The sequence below is a fragment of the Dama dama genome, chromosome 24 (assembly GCF_033118175.1).
Source record: "Dama dama isolate Ldn47 chromosome 24, ASM3311817v1, whole genome shotgun sequence".
NCBI classification, from domain to species: domain Eukaryota; kingdom Metazoa; phylum Chordata; class Mammalia; order Artiodactyla; family Cervidae; genus Dama; species Dama dama.
The window spans coordinates 37,282,566-37,302,797 of record NC_083704.1 but is presented as its reverse complement, the minus strand read 5'-3'; the positions used below and the strand labels follow the sequence as shown (position 1 = coordinate 37,302,797).

Below are 20,232 nucleotides of genomic sequence, written 5' to 3'. Positions count from 1 at the left end.
CAGAATGGAAAAAAATATGTGCAAACCATACACTGATGAGGAATTAATATCCAAAATATGTAAGAACTCCTAGAACTTGATAGCAAAAAAAAAAAAACAAGCCAATTTGGAAAATGGGCTAAAGACATGAAGAGACATTTCTCAAACAATGCATACAAATGGCCAAAAGGTATACAAAAAGGTGCTCAACATCACCAACCAGCAGGGAAATGCAAATCAAAACTACAGTGAGACATCATCTCATACCTGTCGGGACAGCCATTATCAAAAAGATAAAAGATAAATACTGGAGAGGATATGAAGAAAAGAGAACCCTTGAGTAACAGGTGAGTAACAGGTTTGCGTTGGTGAGAAGGCAAACTGGTATAGCCACTACAGAAAACAGTATGAAGATTCCTCAAAAAATTTAAAATAGAACGACCATATGATCCAGCAATCTCACTTCTAAATAGATAACCAAAAGAAATGAAATTAGGATCTCAAAGAGAGATCTGCATCCCCATGTTCACTGCAGTTTTATTTACAATAGCCCAGATATGGAAACAATCTATGTTTAGTCAATGCATAAATGGATAAAGAGAATGTGACATAGATTGATAAATATACAGAGAGAGATATAAACATTATTCAGCTTTGAAAAAACAACCTGCCATTTGTGAAAACATGAATGAACCTAGAGGATGAAATAAACCAGACATAGATACATATGATCTCACTTACATGTGGAATACAAAAAAGTTGAATTTGTAGACACAGAGAACAGAATGGTGGTCAACAAGGGCTAGTGGGTCAAAGAAATGGGGAGATGTTGGCCAAGGGGTACAAAGTTTCAGTTATGCAAAATGAATAAGTTCTAGAGATGTAATTTACAGCATGGTGACTATAAATTAGAGCTACTAATACTGTACTATAAACCTGCAACTTGCTAAAAAGAGTAAATGTTAAAGAGTTCTCATCACACACACACAAATGTTAACTACGTGACGTGACTGATATATTACTTTGCTTCACTGTGGTAGTAATCTCACAATATATACATATAAAAAAGTCACACTGTACACCTTACAAATACACAACTTTTATACCTCAACAAAGTTGGATTGTTCCCTGGTAGCTCAGCTGGTTAAGAATCTGCCTGCTATGCACAAGACCCCAGTTTGATCGCTGGGTTGGGAAGATGCCCTGAAGAAGGGATAGGCTACCCACCCCAGTATTCTCGGGCTTCCCTGGTGGCTTAGACGGTGAAGAATCCGCGTGCAATGCAGGAGACCTGGGTTCGATCTCTGGGTTGGAATGATCCCATGGAGAAGGAAATAGCTACCCACTCCAGTATTCTTGCCTGGAGAATGCCACAAAGAGTCAACACAACTGAGCGACTTTCAAGGGCTTCCCTGGCGGCTCAGTCGGTAAATGCGGGAGACCTAGCTTCCATCCCTGGGTTTGGAAGATCCCCTGGAGGACGGCATGGCAACCCACTCCAGAATTCCTGCCTGGAGAATCCTCATAATCAGAGGAACGCAGCGGGCTGCAGTTCACAGGGTCGCAAAGAGTCGGACACGACTGAGCACAGCAAAGTTGGATTAAAAAAGAATTCAGGAGTGGAATGATACAGTATCTGTCAACTACGTTCAAGAGGTGAGGCCAAAGGGTAGTATATGCATGTGCAGAAGGATATGGAGGCGGTATAGCTAGATCTTAACAGTCAATGACTCTAGTTAATGAAGTAATCAGATACTCATTGTAGTGTACTCTCAGCTTTGAGACTTGTAGCTCTTCAGCTATGACTTTAAAAATACCTCTAGGGTATACAGGAGCAGTATGTGACTACATCTATATGAAATCAGTCTATTTTCCCTATAAAGAAGTTCATTAAGCAAAAGGAAACATCAGCTCACTCCCCAAATTCCAACATAGTGAAATTTGATATTGATATTTTTAATAATTTTTAAAAATTATGAAACCATGTACTTAGCCTTCCCCTCAGTCTCTAATGCTGTAACAGAAAATAGTAACAGACTGCAAGATGTCTTGAGATACATGTTTAATTAACTCTTCCTTCTTTCTTTTATTTTAGTGCTTAGATTGTTTTTAATTATCTCTGTACCCATATTTCCCTCTCATTAAACTATAGTGCCTAAAGGACAGGGAATGTGTCATTTATTACACATTTGTCATTTGTCTATATCAAACACAGAATCTGACCAACTAGCTGTTAAGTATAAGCTGAATAAATGAAAAAGAAAAATTGGACAAAACTATTTCAAATGAAGTGATTATTTCCAATTACTCTCAGTCTGGAAATTCACTTAAATGCAGTGATTTAAGTACAGAAATGTTCATCCCACTATGATTTGTAATATTAACATTTTAGAAATAAACACATAATATTAGGAAAAGAAAAACAAATATAATATATCCATATAATGCACTTTAATACAGTCATTAATAATGGTATCAAAGCACATTTAATGGCTTAAAGAAATTTAAAAGAAAGAACATTGCAAATTAGATATATGATATTATGTTTAAAAACATATTAAAAATGCAATAAAAGGAAACTAGAATAGTTCCTTATAAAAATGGATTATCTTTTTTTTCTTTCTTCATATACTTCTTATAATTTAAAAATTTTCTGCAAGTAGCAAGCATTATTCTTACAACTAAAAAAACTTTTAAGAAAAAGAAAAATTTATTTAACCATCTTTTCCAAAACTACCTTCTTTCCTATGACATTCCAATGTCCAACTGCAATGTTTAATCTCCTGAAGAATCTTTAATTTTCATAAACCTATTAACTATAAATCTTTTCATATAGTGTTTAATAACTGAAAAAAGTAAAATATGAATTTAAGAAAAAATTCACTATCAAATTCCAGAACAACAGAATGATACCATATAGTACCCAAGCTAGAGATTCAGATAACTATACAAACTCCAGAATTAGAACTTTCAAATATCTTGGTTTAAATGAGGACTCTAAAACCTGTTACAAGCTTCCTTAGGGAAGCACAAAATTCTACTTCTCACAGTCGGGTTTTTTTTTAACTCCCTAGAAACAGAAAGCTACATACATATCTCTACTTCTCTACACGTTGCTCCACATTCTTCCATAAACTGTTATCTACCACTTCTGAAGCTTAAATCCAAACCTTTCTTGCTTCCCATGTTTTTACATTAGGAAAAAGCAGCAGCTAGTCACATGGTAAGTATTTTATTGTCACAATATTTTTCACAACTGACTGAATATTTCACATACCTTCTTCCATTAACCCTCGGATCTGCTCATCTTTCTCTTTCAAAAGGTCTGCCGTTTCACTACTATTTAATCTAGTAGCAAGTTCTTCTTTTATACTTTTGATTTCCTAATTTAAAAAAAAAAAAAACATGAATACCATAAAGAATTAATTTCATTCTGGGCATATTTTTCATTTTTTTCCATATTCAATTAATTGCATTTTCAGTAACAACCCGTAAGTTTTGTTAACCTGAGTTTATATCACCTTGTTTAATTAAGAGCAAGTTAAAGAGCTTTGAAAATGACATAGAAAACCTAAATTCAGACATAAGCAGGTTTTAATATGGAAATGGAAATGAGTGTAAGTTAACTTTCAACACCCTTTTTGAGTATCTCTACACATATTTTCCACAGGTTAGACGTTATTTTTGGAACATTCAACTAGTATATCTCCATTTTTTACTGTATTTCTTTTCCTCATCTGATACTTGAAATGAGTATTCCTCATCCTCATACTTAAAAATATGTTGCTAAGTAAGAGAAAAAAACATAATTTCATAAGGTCCAATCTACTTTAAGCAGAGATTTAACAGAGACATGTTACAATACTTCATCTTTTGAAACAATGGTGATATAAAGTGTCCTATGATTTAAAATTTGTTTTTCACAATGCTCTGAAACTAAACAACAGCTCAAATCAACTAACATTTACTAAGTATTTAAAGTATACTTTGTATCCATTATCATTTAATCCTTACAACAGTCCTAGGAGGGAGGAATTTGTACTATTCAACTACACAAGTAAGAAAATTACGGTTAAGAAAGCTTGAGCAAACTTTGAAGGTGAGAGAGCTATAAAGAGGTAGAGTTATAACTTGAACCCAGGTCTGTGAATCCCTAAAGCTTATGCTCTGAACTATCAACAGCACTGCTGTCCATTTTCAACTGCCAAAATTCCATCCATCAAGGTCCAGGAAGAATATCATACCTTCCATGAAAACTTACTCAGTTCCTCTGATTAAAATTCCTCCACGATACCATTTCAAAATCCTTATTCATCCACCTACTACTATACGTTTGTTGATAGTATTTGTCTTTCAAACTAGGAAGGCAAACTCTTCACTTAAGGTAATTCAATTCACCTTTAAATTTCCAATGAATCCTAAGCAGGGGGTTCATACATGGCAATACACATAAAATGTATTAAAAAACTTAGGACCCAGGGTTTTCCACCTATTAATATAACCGGTTTGGATCTATTTTAGATCTACAATGTAAAGCACACTACGGAAGACAAACATTCCTTAAAATCTACTTTTTGTACTGTATTCAGATGGAATGGAGCAAGAACAAGAAGAGTTAAGTTAGTTAAGATAGTCTCAGGTTATTGTTACTGTCTGAAATGATACTAATTGAAATCACTAATTAAATCAGTCAAGCAGACAAAGGTATATCATGTATTTCTTTTCTGTAAAAATATGCACAGAAAAACTATAAATTATCATTGGTCAAGAAAGGGGAAAACAACCTTAGAAAGGCACCTAATGAGAAATGCTACTATTAACAATTGAGATACAAGCAATAATTAGTAACCTATTGGTTACCAATTTCTGAAATAGCCAAATTATAAGAAATATTTACTCTGATTACAAGAAAATATTTCTGAACTGCTCCAAATGATAAGAACTAGAACAATGGTTTCCAACCAGGAGTATTTTTGCTTCCAGGGGGACATTTGGCAATATTTTCACTTTTCACAATTGAGGCGGGATTGGGATGGCGGGTGGGTAAGGCAAGACAATACTGTATCTTGTAGATATGGGCCTGGGATGCTGGTAAACCCCCTGCAATGCACAGGGCAGTGTACTACAGAATAAAATCATCCAGCCCAAAATAGCAACAATGCTGAGGTAGAGAATCCTACATTAGAATAAATCAATATTTTATTCTAACATTCAATGTCACTAATCATTAGGAATTTTTATTTTAAAATAACTTTAACTTGAAAGACTGTGTATGTGTGTGTGTGTGTATATGTTTGAAGTGGAAGTGAAAATAACAAAAGAGAATAATGATAACTTTTAAAATTTATACAGTACCATTTAGATTTAAGTGTTATTTATTTTGATGAAATTATAATTTATAAAAACTATTCTAAAGATCCTTGCTACACACCTTGCAAGGACTTTACACACAAAGTATACAAACAAATATTTGCTTAATTTTTTTTTAAAGTATCAAAAATCTGAAATTCTAAAGGTACTGAAAAATCTAAAATTTAAGTGTCAATATACTCCATGGTATTCTTTTAATCTTACTTTTTTTCCCAATACCAAAATATTATTAATGCACTCCTCAAAAATATATGTCTCTATAGAGTTAGATTAATATTATTTTAAACTTCCATTACCTTTTTAGCAGCATCTCTCTCTTTGCAGGCTAGCTGAACTTTCTTTTCCGCTTCTGCAATTCTTTGAGTAAACTCATCTTTCAAGGAAGAAATGCTACTGCTTTCTTCTTTCACTCTGATCATTTCACTAAATTTAAAATAATACTAAGACTGAAAATATTTGTATATATATTCCAAAGTTGAGATCAGTTTGAGTTCAGTTTGCCCCCCAAAAATAACAACATTCTCTTCAACATGCACCTTACTAAAATAGATTAATTTGAGGCCTGTTAACTTTTAAGAGAAAAATTACCTGTTTATTTTAAAACATTTCAAAGAAAACTCATTAGAAATTGAAAATGTCACCAATATTTGATGTGTAAAAATTAGAAAAAGATAAATAAAACTTGTTAATCTTATTGTGTCACATTTCACTAATCACTTCCTTAAAGCAAACCAATGCTCATTATTTTTTTAAACTGTAATCTAAGTTTTCTCTAAATATACCTTTTAAATCTCTAATACTAAAAGTTTATTAATAACTAAAGGGGAAGAAGTTTTTCTGTTTTTGTTTTACAAAACACCTCTCTTCAGTGCCACTGGTAAAAGAGTAAGATAATTTGAGGAGAAAAGTAATCTCTAAGGGTAGAACTGAAATGATATTCAATTTTCAGTAATTATAAATAAGCTTAAAATATAAAATATTTCAATTTAAAAAACATGCTTAAGTAATAACCAAGTGCATGGGCCACTACCAAATGTATAAAATTACTCATATTTGTAAAGTACTTACTCTTTCAGATTATCATAAGCTTCTTCTAGAAGTGCTTTTTCTTTACTAAGAGATAATAACTGAGCTTCCCTTTTATCCAGTTTCTCATTCAGAAATTCAACTGTCTGGATAAGAAGAATATACAAAAGTCCAACATTTAACTTTAAAACACCATTTTTACATGCAGGTAAAAACTGTAAAGGTCACCTAATCACTATAATAAATCAGCATTATTTCATAAAAAGAATTTTTTTAAGAAAAGGGAACACAGTGGACATAGAACAGCAAGAACTCACACACAGTGGGTCGGATAGTATAAACTAGTAGTACAACCACAAAGCTGGACAGCTGATGGTTTGGTAAAATGCTTTGGAAAACAAGCAACATCTAGGTGAAAATCTATATAATCTTTCATGTAGAAAATTCTATTTTTAGGTGTACCTCAGAGAAGAAAACTCTTGCATAACTGTAAAAGAACGTTTATAGCGGTTTGTAGTAACAAAAATGTGGGGAAGAGTGGACATGTTCACTAAAAGAAGAGAGGAAATTAGATGCAATCAAAATAGATCAAAGCCTCTACTAATGTTCTCTATGTTATCTGGGTAGTGGACATACCAGTGTTTGCTTCTCCACATTATTCTTTAACCCTAATGTGTAAGCTTTTTAGCATGATACATTGCATTTAAAAAATAAAGGTAACTTTAGGGACTTCCCTGGTGGTCCAGTGGCTAAGACTCCATGTTCTCAATGCAAAGGGCCTGGGTTTGATCCCTGGTCAGGGAACTAGATCCCACATGCTGCAACTGAAGAGTCTGCATGCCACAACTAAAACCTGGCACAGTCAAATAAAATAAATAAAATTTTTTTTAAAAGTAAAGGTAATTTTAGAAGATCCATAGGCACAAAACTTTAAAATCTCCAGAATATATCAGTATAAAGCCAAGCAAAAAGGAATGATCAGACTATCCTACTCCTTAGGTCCTGCTGAAGCAGTAATACCTGTGCATGAGGAACAGTGCCTTTTGTACTAAAAAATTAAGTCGTAACCTGACTTAGGTCTAGGTTAACTTAGAAATCACTGACCTCCTAAGAACGGTTCAAAAATATCTTAATAGTGTTGTTTCTAGGAATTCAAACTGCTAGAGCACGACATTTTGTTTGTGAAAAATATTAAACCTAGGTAACAGAATCTGGCACTTTTTGTACATTAAATAATTCAAATACATGACACTTAGAGAACATTTCTTCAAGCTATCTTATATCTCAGAGGAGTCTATTAAAGATGCCAGATCAGACTCAATTTCTATATCTAAAAAATCATAGAAAAAAACAAAACTGTGACTTAACGTCAAAAAATTTACACCACTTTCCTTTTGCCCGCCAGGCTCCTCTGTCCATGGGATTCTTCAGGGAAGAATACTGGAGTGGATTACCATGCCCCTTTCCAGGGGATCTTCTTGACCCAGGGACTGAACCCACATCTCTCGGTCTCCTGCATTGGCAAAAAGGGTTCTTTTCCACTAGCACCACCTGGGAAGTTTTTTTATCTACTAGGTAAAAGCAATTTGTCATTCCTAAGCAACACCTCTGATCCTTGGACATTTCTCTTTTTCATTTAAGACAGCTATCAATATGAAATATCAAAAACAACATAAACAAGAAAACAAAATGAAACAATTAGTAACAGAAAAACATCAATGACCTGAAACCAAATTTTTTCATTTAAGATCTCCCTACAAATAATGTGAACATGTAAAAAATGTTTGGGGAAAGAAAAATCATGTAAGATTTAGATTTCCTTGAGCACCTCTATCTGCAAAGGAGTTGAAGGTATCTGTTTACATAAAACAGTCCTTTACAAACTAACAAATTAAACAATATATAGCAAAAGAATACTAAGGTGATAACGCAACAGTAAAGGCCTATGATGGGATTTTTTTATGCTCAGTTATACTGAAATATCAACTTATGTTACCAGAGTTGCCTTGGAGAAATTTCAAATAATGTCAATAATTCTTCATCTTTAAGATCCTTAACATCACACTTAAATGGCAAAAGGCCTGTCTTTTTTAATCAAGACAATCATTAGGCCTCACTGAACATTAAAAATAAACCAATGATTTAATCTCTGAAAAGCATATCAAAAAATCCTCTTCCATTTCTTAAGAGTTACCTTGCAGACATCTTCCTTCTCAGAAGGTGCTTCTGGCTGTCTTGAAGCTTCAGGCTGCTCAGCCTCCTCACCCAGGACAGCGTGTCCTTCATTTACTGATGCGGAAGAAACCAAGATATCAGGCTGTTCGCAGTTAACAGGAGTTGCACTTCGGCCACTTTCTTCCATTTCTGTTTCCTCATTGGGCATAATTAACGTTTCATTTACTTCTTCAGGTTTTCCTTCAACAGATTCAATTGTTTTGGTCTTTGGAGTTGAAGAACTAAGTATAATAGGTACTAGAGCATATCCCTTGCCTGACAGTTCATCATCTGAATTGATTTCGCTGACACTACGGCTATCTAATGACTGTACACTAAATGAGTCTATTCTTTCAAAAGCATCAGATGAGCAGCAACTCTCAGTGAGTTTTTGGAAATCATCTAAACGATTATATTCAGGACAAGCAGATGCTGAGAGAAGCTGAAAGGATGTCTGCATCAAGTGCAGGCTTGATTTTGAATCTGTATTTTCTTGTCTAGAACTTGCTGAGCTCTCACTTATTACACTTTCATGATCTAAAACTTCAATATCACTAGTGGTAGAAGTACCTGACGAGAAGGTACTAACAGGAGGAGAAGGTGTATTGCTCTGTCGGTCTTCATGTTTTTGTTCCTTAGGTTCCAAAGTCATGTCCTTGGGTTCTGCTGTGAGAGGCTGTGTAGACATATTAGACACATTTTCCCTAGTTGTTTTCACATTCATAACACTTTCAGATACTTTCAAATGCACTGTTGGCACCTTCGTATCAGATTCTTTATGAACACCTTCTTCATGCTTATGCTCAGTTTCAGGTGACAGAGTACTGACTGCCGGAGTTTCCTCAGATACACATGGAGGGGAGTCCTTTACTTTTGACTCAGTGGCCTCAGGTGTTCTTGACTGTCCAGTGTGCAAGGACTCCTGTGAGGTGCTTTTCACTTCTTCTGGTCGCTGTGACTTGGCTGGTGGTTTTGATACCACTGGGCTCTTCTGAATGGTCTGGACATCAGCTGGAGAGAGAAAGGCACTGAAGAAATTTTCAGATTCATCTACCACAGTTCTCCGAACTGGCTTTGTAATTGCTTTAGGAGAGACTACTGGCTGACTCTGAGGTTCAGTGTTGGATTTTAACCCCCAGGTTGAAGTATCCCATCCTCCACTGACAGGGGGACTTATTCCTTTGACCAAAAAAAAAAAAAAAATTAAAAAAGAAAATTTTACACACACACATATATATAAAACATGCAAATTGCAATAATTATTGTTAAGTCAATATAAATACGTCTTTTTAAAACTCTACAAAGTACAACCTGTAATTTGTATCTGTTACACTCCTCACTTATAACATAATTAATTAGTTCATCGGTTAACTTTAGGCCATGAAGATGAAAACTGGTGTGCATTTGCCCAAGAGGAACTAGGAACAAAGATGAAATACTGGACTTGGCATGCCAGAAACAAGTATGTTATTCCCTCCTACAACAAATTAATAAAGTAATGGTAGATGTTAATAATCCGTGCCAAGTCCAAAATACCTACTATGCATCTCACAATAATAGGCAGTATCTTCACTTACAGGTCATGTGCAGTCATGAAAAATAGAATCTACCTTCTATATAGTTAGTTTCATATTAATTTTATTCTTATAATATCAATGATAAAGCATCATTATCAGCTAGACAGACAGTAACATTCAACACTGAACCCAAAATACTGGTGACAAACATTCTTTATCAAAGATCAAAGTAAACTAATGGGAACAGTAACTTCTAAAGGACAAACTCATTTCCATCCACTTAATGACAAACTCATTTTCCGAGTCCCACTCTTCAAACCCACTCCCTGAGAAACTTTTGTTCTCTTGCTGAACTCTAAATCATGTTAATAATTAGTAGAAGGTCATATGAAATTCAGAAATGCATCTTTAGAACTATTGCTTTTTGATAAAGACAGCAGTTTACACTAGGATTAAAAAAAAAAAAAAACAGGAGAAAATAACCATCTTCTGGGCAAAAAAGGTAATTGTGTCAGTTATACAAATAATATGTTACTGAAAAACCCAATGATAAACAAAGAATGGCATATTTGCTAAAATACTTTAAGCATTTCTTAAAAAAATTTTAAAAAGTCACCCATTTCTAAATTCATAAGTGGCTGAGCAGAATTTATCACATACTCTGAACAATTAGAAGCTGATGGGCAGAGCACAAGTACCTAAAAACTCCTAAAAGCTGTCAAGCTGGAAACTAAAGTCTATCCTAATTTAATGACTTTGGAGGTATGTAGGAAACTTTAGCTTGGGGGGGGTATAGTTTTATATCCATTTATTCAGTAAAGCAGAATTGAGAAAAAAAATGAAAAACAAAATTAAAGATACAAAGGAATGAGCAAGATAAAGTGCTGTATTAAGTTATGTCAATGAGTGACAGAACTCAAATTTGCCAGTTGGAGAAAATTTTACACAAGTCGCGGGGTTATGCGATATCCACTTGTGATTATGATTATGTGATAATCACTGCTCATCTTTTAGTGATGGCAACGTAAACACAGGTCATCAGTGAACATTTATGGCATTTCACTAAAATCTGAACCTATTGTGGATAACCTGTTTTCTTTTAAAAATGAATCACAGAACAGGATTCAAGTCCCGGGTGTCACAGAAAGAAATATCCTTACAATTAATATTCTGTCTCTTTCAAAGTTTAGTCATTCAATATGTGGGGTAGCCTGACAAAAAGGAAGTTGAGCTACTCCCACCAAGGTCCTATGCAGTTCAATTCAGTCACGCAGTCGTGTCCGAGTCTTTTCGACCCCATGGACTTGAGCACGCCAGGCCTCCCTGTCCATCACCAACTCCTGGAGTTTACTCAAACTCATGTCCATTGAGTCGGTGATGCCATCCATCCATCTCATCCTCTGTCGTCCCCTTCTCCTCCCGCCTTCAATCTTTCCCAGCATCAGGGTCTTTTCAAATGGGTCAGTTCTTCGCATTAGGTGGCCAAAGTATTGGGAGTTTCAGCTTCAACATCAGTCCTTCCAATGAATATTCAGGACTGAAGTTAACAGGATGATGACATAAACACTTGAGCCAAACTATCTTAAAATGAGGTACCTCAAATTTAGGTCTTGACTTCTCAACGATGTAAAATTAGAAACAGAAACCAGAAAGAAGTAGTCAGGAATAATTTATTCTTTCTCTTAGAGGTTCACACTCCGAAAGGGGGGCCAATCTTCACGCCACACACCAAAAGGATTTAGACTTAGCGCCGAAAGCAACCGAAGATCCCTTAAAGATGAAGCCCAAGGTCTCTGAGAGAGAGAGACGGGGCTCTTAGGGACTAGACTGCGCAGCAAGCCGCAATCGCCGGGCGCGCCCCCACGGACCCTCCCCCTCGCGGAGTGGCCGAGAGGAAGTTACCGCGCGTCCCGGTATCACACTCAGGGCAGCACCCGCCCCGAGGACCGTCTCAGGAGAGACGGTCGTAACAGAGAACAGGACGCGCTTGCAAGCTCGCAATGCTCGCGAAGTGTTCGCGACTGTTCTTCCCGTCCCTGTGGACCGATTTCGATACTGTGCTCCCTAAGAGAACGCAACCCACCGGGGCTGGGGGCGGAGGGGGAAGGGGCGCTGTGCTCCGAGGTCTGTGGAGCGAGGGCGCGGGGCCACTACCACGGAATCGGGTCCCCGTCAGCCCCCAACCCGGGGCCACAATTAAGGAGGGACCCCGGGGCTGGGTTTTCCCTCGGGACCACAGCAACGCTCACCTGAGAGGCCAAAGCAGCGTTCGGGGCCGTGCTGAGGCCGAGGACTTGCTTAGGAGTCCGTCGCTCAGCGACAGGCAGGAGCCCGGTCCCCCGGCCCCCGCTTCACCTGTTGGCCTCTTGAGAGACGCCCCCGGGATAGAGGGACGCCGCCGCTCGCGCCCTTACCTGGCTCTCCGTACGGAATGGTCTCGGCCCAAGCGCTCGGCTCCTCTTCCTGGATATCTAGGACCCTGTCGATGGACTTCTGGGCCTGGGACAGGGCCTGCTTGGCGAAGCTGGAGAGCTGGGAGGCGTTGAACCAGCTCATCTCCCCTCCTCAACCGCCGGCGTTGGCGGCAGCGGCAGCACCGAGCGGGAAGGCCAAGGGACAGGCCGACGGTCGGGGGCCCGGGGGAGGGTGCAGGGAGAGCCTCGCCTGCTTCTCCACTCGGCGGGGTCTGTCAGTGGGAAACCATGACCCCGAAGGTCTCCCCCGAGCCCGAGATGTTACCCTCGGCGCTCCCCACACAGCTGAGACGACAGGTTCCAACTGCGCAGGCGCTGGCTGCTTCCACGTACACAACCGGCAACTCCGGGAGCCCAGAGTTCCGCTGATAGACGGAAGAACTGAAGAATGTGACGTCACTTCCGGGAACGCAGGCTCACCTATAGTTACTGAGGAACGCGGAACGCTTCGTATTGAAACTGGTTCCAGGCGTACCGCGAAAATTCTTCGCCCTGGGATAAACTCTGTGGCTAAACCAGCAGAGACTGATTCCTTAGGGAGGAATAGGCAGGTTTTCAGGTGGGTTCCTTCCTGGAAAACAGCTCTCGTACTGAGAGCTAGCGCATTGCCATGAATAAAAACAGGGAAGTTGGCTCTTGCATTTCTCTTCTATAGCCTTCTCTCAAATATTTAATCAGCCTCAAAGAGGAACTTTGGGTTTGGGTTGGTCTAAAAATACTGGGCGTCGTATAAAAGACCTTACTCGGCCCACCTAATCCGAGAAAGTAAAATGCCATCTTCCACAAGGAGGAATTAGAACAAGACACAATCTCCTCCTCAGAATACAGGTCGACTCTCAGCTACAGTTTAAACAAACTATCATTAAGACTAGTACTCTATACCGTGCATATTGTTTAAAATACACCTTTTTTGCATGTGCTCATCAAACAAATCCAATTGGTGGCCTTCCTAATCTAGTCAGCAGCTGTTTGCTTTGGCCACCATGTTAAAATTCTATCAACATTTAAAAGATTTCATACAAAAACGCAGACTTCCAGCTGATTTTTAAAAATATGTGCACCAACATGCAACAGTCAGCTGGAGCAGTTGCCCCTTTTGACAAATAATTTTCACTCCAGTATGTCACAGTCCCCACTATTCTAATTACACTCTCCCACTCTCACCTGTTTTGCCTAATGAATATTTTACCCCACTGCAAGGGACCATGCCATAAACGAATTATTTTTATTTATTTATTTTTTAGCCAGATTTAAACTCTGCCCTTGAGAAGTTATGATCTTCTGATCACTTTATCTAACTTCGTAAAAATGTGCATAATGAAACCTTTACAATTCAGTAATGTACAAAGTAGTACTAAATAACTCACGTAACTTCAAACAGCTTTAGCTAAGTAAGTAGCCTGAGCAAGTGTCAGGTTAGACTTGGAATTCCTTCCAAGACTTCTGTGTAGTTTGAGGTAAATGACCTAAATTTCCAATTCTATTCAGCTCTCAGATGAAGATACACTATCACGTTCTCACAAGGCTACTTACACAAGAACTACTGTTGTACCTGTATATAGCACCTGTAAGCTGAATCTGTATACAGTACCTATAAACTGACTGTGTAACTTTTTAAGGAAATCGTATGAATTTATACCATGTTTTTATAATGAAACAAATTACTTGTCAATATAGAACTAGAAAGAATAAAAATAAATGAAAATCTAACCCAGTGAGACATAATCACAAAGCATTTAAACAGAAAAACAAAGAACATGTATTATATGTTCCCACACTAAGATACTAAAACTCATTTTCAGTACTTAGGTTTAATTCTGTTTTAAGCCTAAGACTTTTGGAAGGGGAAAAAGCATTTCAAGAGGCCTTCATATAAAAATTAAGTCATTCCATTTCATTACATTATTATGTCAGAGCAAATTAAATCAGTAGGTATTTATTGTGGCTAAAGTACTAACTCAAGTACTATAAAATTTTTGTATTAGTAACTCTGCTACATATTTTAAAATTATTTCTACATCAGGACAGAACTACTTACTAAATATATTTTAAAATTTCAGTGAGAAAATTAGACAATATATGATTTTATTAATAAATAATGTGAAAGCATCAGTGATAACGGTTTGAACATTAAATTCTTTTACACATCCATGTCTTGGCTTTAATGTTATGCATACTGGCGTCTGGCACTGAAGGTAAACACATGAAAATATTTCCCATTTCCATGCACAGGTGTTCAGCTATATACCGTTTATAAATTATTATGGACAAGGTAACTTTTCCAATAATATTCATTTGGACAGCCACAATTAATATTAAATCAAGCAAGAAGTAGGCTATGTTGAACATATGCTCTAGATGTCAGTATTTAATGTTATTTAAAACTTAATTTTCTTATTTTTTTTAAGGGACATCTTTTTGTATATGTGGGTGCTCAAATGAAAACTGAAGAATGCATTCTTTGACCATAACCAAATTCTCATACAAGAGGGTATTTGCCTCCTCCTCTAAAAGAAGCAATATATTTGCTCATAATCTCCCTCTCCAGGCACCATTTTCCATATCACTAATGAAAATGCTCACAAGCACCAACCCCAAAATTTTGTCTTCAAGGGAAAGGTATAAAGTTTAAAAAGTGGCTCATATTTTAAAAAGTCAAATTCCAGCAACACTAATGCTAAAAATGACATCAATTATATTTCTTAGCATCCACAAAGTATAATATTTTCATGAGTTTTCTATTATGTGCAGATTTATTTTCCTTAAGAAGTAAAATGAAGTTTGAATAGTACAGTCTGTGGTGTGGTGACATCAGCAACTGCCAGTTCTTGTCCATCAACGAGTCCCAATTCTAAAAGAAAAAAAGCTAAATTAACCCAAGCCAAAAAAAAAAAAAATCTCAAGAAGAGATAACACATTCACAAACTATAGCAAATTATGGTCTAAACAAACATCAAAATCCAGTTCTCTTTAATCAAGGTAATATTATATTTGATTTCGCACAGATTTTTTAATACTCTACTCAAAGACAATTAATTCTATTAATGTTTCTTAAGATATAACTAATTAGAATGGTATTACCATTCAAAAGCATTAAGAGCAAATCTAAAACAGGCCTTTATTACTTTTACTGGAGGGAAAAAACAACAGAAGAAATTGATTAGCATTAGTAAATATACTCATTTAAAATACCTTTCAATGTCTTGGAGAGATTTGGCCTTGTTCGTTCTTCAATAGAGGTTACTGACTAGAAAATAATAATGTAAAGCACATTAAGTGAAATTAAACTTTTAATGTAATTTTGTGGGGGGCGGGGGTGGAAAACTGAACACTGATCACCTGTAAGTAAAGTGTTCTATTTTTGCCCTCTAATGTGGCTGTGATAGCTGGAGATTTCATCTGCCTAAATTATAAGAAAAAAAAAATCAGAATCATTTTTCAAAAAAAACAATTCTAGTTTTTAAAGTTTTAAAATCACAAATTTTTTTCTACAACATAACAAAAGTCCTGAACACTTACAGAGAAGCACTATTGGTGAGATAATCTAAAACCTCCTGCAGTTTAGCTGATGGAGAAAACTGAATGTTTTGAGGAAGCTGGCTGCAAGCTGGGCAGTTTTCCTACATATAAAACACAAATCACAGTGACACATGCACCAATAACAGTCTACTTATAATGATGAAATAAAAATCAAGTTGTTTTATCATCAGTCGTTTATTTCCTGTGAACAAATTTTTATGTTTTAAAACTTGCTTTTCCCAGCGGGTCATTTTTCCTAAATTATTTCACTACATAGTATTTATTTGAGGCTGTACTACAAAAGATACATAGTAAGTAGGGTTCTGGAAGTCAAAAAATACTTACAAAGGGTGTGGGAAATTTCATTCACATTTCCAACCAGTAATTAATATTTAAATATCAAAGTATGCATAATCAAAAAAGCTTTCATTAGTATACTACTACTAACCTTTCTCTCTGCTTCAAATGTGTATGTGTATAGTCCATCTACATCGTTGAAAACCAAGTAATTATTAAGGGGAATATATGCGCTGTAATGAAAAAAGGGTTTATTTTTATAACTGAGCCAGATCAAAACACAGACTTACATACATACTAAAAATGAAACTCATTACCTTGTGGCTATTTTAAAAACCTCAGTGGCACACACAGCTAAAGAGGAAAGAAAATAAAGATGCTTTAACTCAATAAAAATTAGACATTTAAAATAGAAGTTAGTTATAAATCAAAACAGATAAATTTACAAAGCTATTGATTACAAAATAAATAGAAAAATACATATAAAAACACTATTATTTTTTAAAACTGAGAATATAACATTTTATATTTGTTTTGTATAATCCAAATGACAAAGTAACATTTTAAAGTAACATTACAAGTTTTCTTCTCTCTTCTTCAGACTGAGTAGCCAAAAGAAATGGCACTAAAATGTCTTCTTACTATAGAGCACTTTATCTATGAAATAATGTAAGACGAGATACATACAAGGTCCAATAGCTTGTCTTGTGGTTTTGGGGGCAGCTTAATTATACTACCATCCACCCAAGAAGATAATCAAATCTCCAGAACACTAGTTTTCGGAGATCATGTAGCTGCAGAAATACCGACTTAGGTACTGAAAATCTGAAGGGATGGAAATAAAATTAAGTAGTGGCCATTTTTCCTCACCTGCAATGACTGCATTTGTGGAAGCTACTGCAGGAATGATTCGTTTTACTACTCCTAAAAAATATATTAATTAAAATATGGTTATTCCTTTTTTAATAAGTAGGTATCTTAAATTAGACAATGATTATTATTAAATATCATGCCCATTACTTGATTTTTCAGGCTTTCAGGTCAGAAAATAGACTTAAGTTTAACCATGAAACAATCTTCTTTCACACTCATATTATTTTGTATTAACAGCATGTTCAGAATCCTAAGTTATAGTCGGAAAGATAAGTAAATTCTTCACACTGTTTTATATAAAGATGAGACAATAATATACTAATAACTCCTAAAATTTCGGGTGTTTATTTTGCTCCAAGAACAGTATGAAGATTAAATAAAATTTTACCGAATTTATATAACATCATGTTAGTCTTATTACTCTGATTTTAAAGATAAGGAAAATGAGGTTGAGAGAAATGAACAGCATCCACACCTATACACCTTGTAAGAGATGGGGGTGATATATGAACCCAGGTCTGCCCTAATGTGCATAATCTTAACTGACACAGTATACTATACTATCCTCAATAAGGTTTGAGGAAGTATGAGGAGTAAGTTACTGAGTTTTTCTTCGTCTATTAGTTTTAGCCATTCTATTCACAAAAATTTAAGACAAACAGAAAAACTGCCCCTAAACACTGTTTCACTCTACAACATGGACTATACAAAATATTAAACACAGTTCTCTATTTCTACCCCACTTTTTTCATATTAGTATCCACAGATTAGGAATGACCAAAGCCCCACCTAAAATCATTTTTTAAGTACAAAATAAATATTCTGTAACTGTATTTGTACTGTTCACTTTAGAAAACAAAAATTGTGATCAAAGCAGCTATATTATCTTAGACTGTGAGAGAGCCCTGAAAGATGTGCTTTCAAGATTTTAGGTGCTGGCAGGTCAGGTTTTAAAAACTTAAGAAAAAAGGCAAATATCTAAGAAGATGTGAAAGGAAGATAGTTAAGGAGCTGGAAAGCTGTTTTAAAAAATTAATTCTGACCATCTGACCGTTATGTGCAATTTCCGAAAGAGGAAATAGGGAGGAGCTAACCTCCTGATGATTCCTGGAAGCTCACCAGTGAACCACAAAGAGCAGGATATAGTGGAAGGAGAAACAGGTTGTCACAAACAGTGAGAAGCTGAAGACACACTGTCCAATAGAAGATTCACCCATCTCTCACCCCTCAAAAAATCTGGATTCCACTTCCAATTTGGCTTCTCTACTGTTCTCAAACATCAAGCTAAGAAATACACACCAAGCCTTGCTAAAAGGTATGGAAGGATAAATAAGACTATACACAGAAATGAGTTTGCAGTTCCCAATCAGGACAAACGGAATTCATTTGTTAATTCAAACAATTAGCAAATAAATGTGGATTATAAGCCAGATACCATTCTAGGTGCTGTACAGAGGAGCAGTAAAAAAAAAATTATCTTACAGTGATGGAGGAGTCCATTAGATGGTTTCCCTGGGGAGGTGATAATTTGAATAGAAATCTAAACCATGAAAAAGACCCATTCATGCAATGACCTGGGGAAAGTGCAATTGTGTACATGGCAGGGGCAAAGGTCCCAGAACAGGGATGAATCAGAGTGTAAGGATGAAATATTCTTCATATAGGAAAACAAGGCTATCTGAATTCTGAGCAATTATAAAAACGTAAAATAGTGAATGATTTATAAGTCATTATCAGTTGGTATGATCAGGAAATTGTTAAGTTGATACCTGAGTGACAGGCAACCAACCGTGAGGGGAATCCAAGGAAGAGAATTAAAAGCAAAAGCATCAGGAGTTATTGAAGTTCTAAGGTGGGATCATGCTTGGTGTGCTCCAGGAACACAAAGCAGGTCAGAACAATGGAACAAAGAAAGTGAAGTCACTCAGTCGTATCCAACTCTTCGCAACTCCATGGACTGTCGCCTACCAGGCTCCTCAGGCAACGGTCCGTGGAGTTTCTCAGGCAAGAGTACTGGAGTGGGTTGCCATTTCCTTCTCCAGGGGATTTTCCCGACCCAGGGATCAAACCTGGGTCTCCCACATTGCAGGCAGAGGCTTTACCATCTGAGCCACAGGGAAGCCCCAACAATGGAACAATGAGTGTACAAACGCAACAAGGAATGTGTAAGAATAGAATTTTCAAATGACATTACTAAAACATCAGTAAACATAAGGAAATAATTACAGGAGAGAAACGGCAGATTTTCAGAAGGACAAAGCTCTTTCTGGTGAGCTTAATGATCTTGAACAAAATTCTAGGAAAGGTGAACTATGAGTAGATACATTAAGAAACATTAGTCACTAAAACTGAGTGTTAGGATTGTTACTGAGACAAGTCACAAGACTACCTCATTTGGTTACCATGACTAGCTTTGGAGCCCAGGGAAATGTGGAAGATGAGCCTCAATAGAGCATTTGGAAAGGTCTTTCATGACATCCTTGTGAACAAGATAAAGAAACATGAAGTATTCAAGAACATATGATCAACAGAAGGGAATAAATGTAAAAGGTCCTGACCAGAAGTATGATTCAATTACCTGTTCTCAGCCACTTTAGTCTTGTTAAAATTTACCTCTTGGAAAAGAGGTAAAAGATATTATCATAACAAGTGATATGAAGCTAAAAAGAATACGTTAAGTTGGCAGGCACAAAGAACATATTAGATTGGTGCAAAAGTAACTTGTTTTGCAGTGTTGAAATCTGCCATTTGATGTTGGAATACATTCTAAATAAATGTGATTATGTTATATATCATTTTAATGTGCATTTCTCACTTTATGTTTTTTTACTAAATGACTTATTACTTGCTGTTTATTTTTCATTGGCAAAAATGTGTTGATTAATAATGGTTCCTATTTTGATTAATAAAGATGTGTTCGAGCCTAGTTACAATAATTTAAAATTCACAGTTCAAAACTGAAA

The 20,232-nt window shown here is 36.2% G+C and overlaps 2 protein-coding genes across 6 annotated transcripts in view; both read right to left on the bottom strand.

Moving 5' to 3' along the window:
- The window catches only part of TMF1 (TATA element modulatory factor 1), a 30,670-nt gene extending 17,735 nt beyond the window's left edge, over positions 1-12,935 (bottom strand). The window contains exons 1-5 of one of the 2 annotated variants that reach the window (XR_009690335.1): positions 12,521-12,935; positions 8,570-9,768; positions 6,418-6,521; positions 5,646-5,772; positions 3,257-3,362 (exon numbers count right to left, since the gene is read on the bottom strand). Coding sequence is in view for 1 of the 2 variants with exons in the window: in XM_061128103.1 (XP_060984086.1) it covers positions 3,257-3,362; positions 5,646-5,772; positions 6,418-6,521; positions 8,570-9,768; positions 12,521-12,662 (1,678 nt within the window). In the remaining variant the exon portion in view is untranslated. The remainder of the gene's footprint in view (positions 1-3,256; positions 3,363-5,645; positions 5,773-6,417; positions 6,522-8,569; positions 9,769-12,520) is intronic. The other variant, XM_061128103.1, reaches the window with a different exon arrangement.
- Positions 12,936-14,648: 1,713 nt separating this feature from the next.
- Positions 14,649-20,232, bottom strand: part of UBA3 (ubiquitin like modifier activating enzyme 3) — a 28,665-nt gene continuing 23,081 nt past the window's right edge. For all 4 annotated transcript variants that reach the window (XM_061128104.1, XM_061128105.1, XM_061128108.1 and 1 more), the window contains 7 exons: positions 17,267-17,320; positions 16,714-16,750; positions 16,548-16,629; positions 16,100-16,200; positions 15,920-15,983; positions 15,773-15,827; positions 14,649-15,431 (listed from right to left, as the gene is read on the bottom strand). In XM_061128104.1, the coding sequence (XP_060984087.1) occupies positions 15,343-15,431; positions 15,773-15,827; positions 15,920-15,983; positions 16,100-16,200; positions 16,548-16,629; positions 16,714-16,750; positions 17,267-17,320 (482 nt within the window). In that variant the 3' untranslated portion in view covers positions 14,649-15,342. The remainder of the gene's footprint in view (positions 15,432-15,772; positions 15,828-15,919; positions 15,984-16,099; positions 16,201-16,547; positions 16,630-16,713; positions 16,751-17,266; positions 17,321-20,232) is intronic.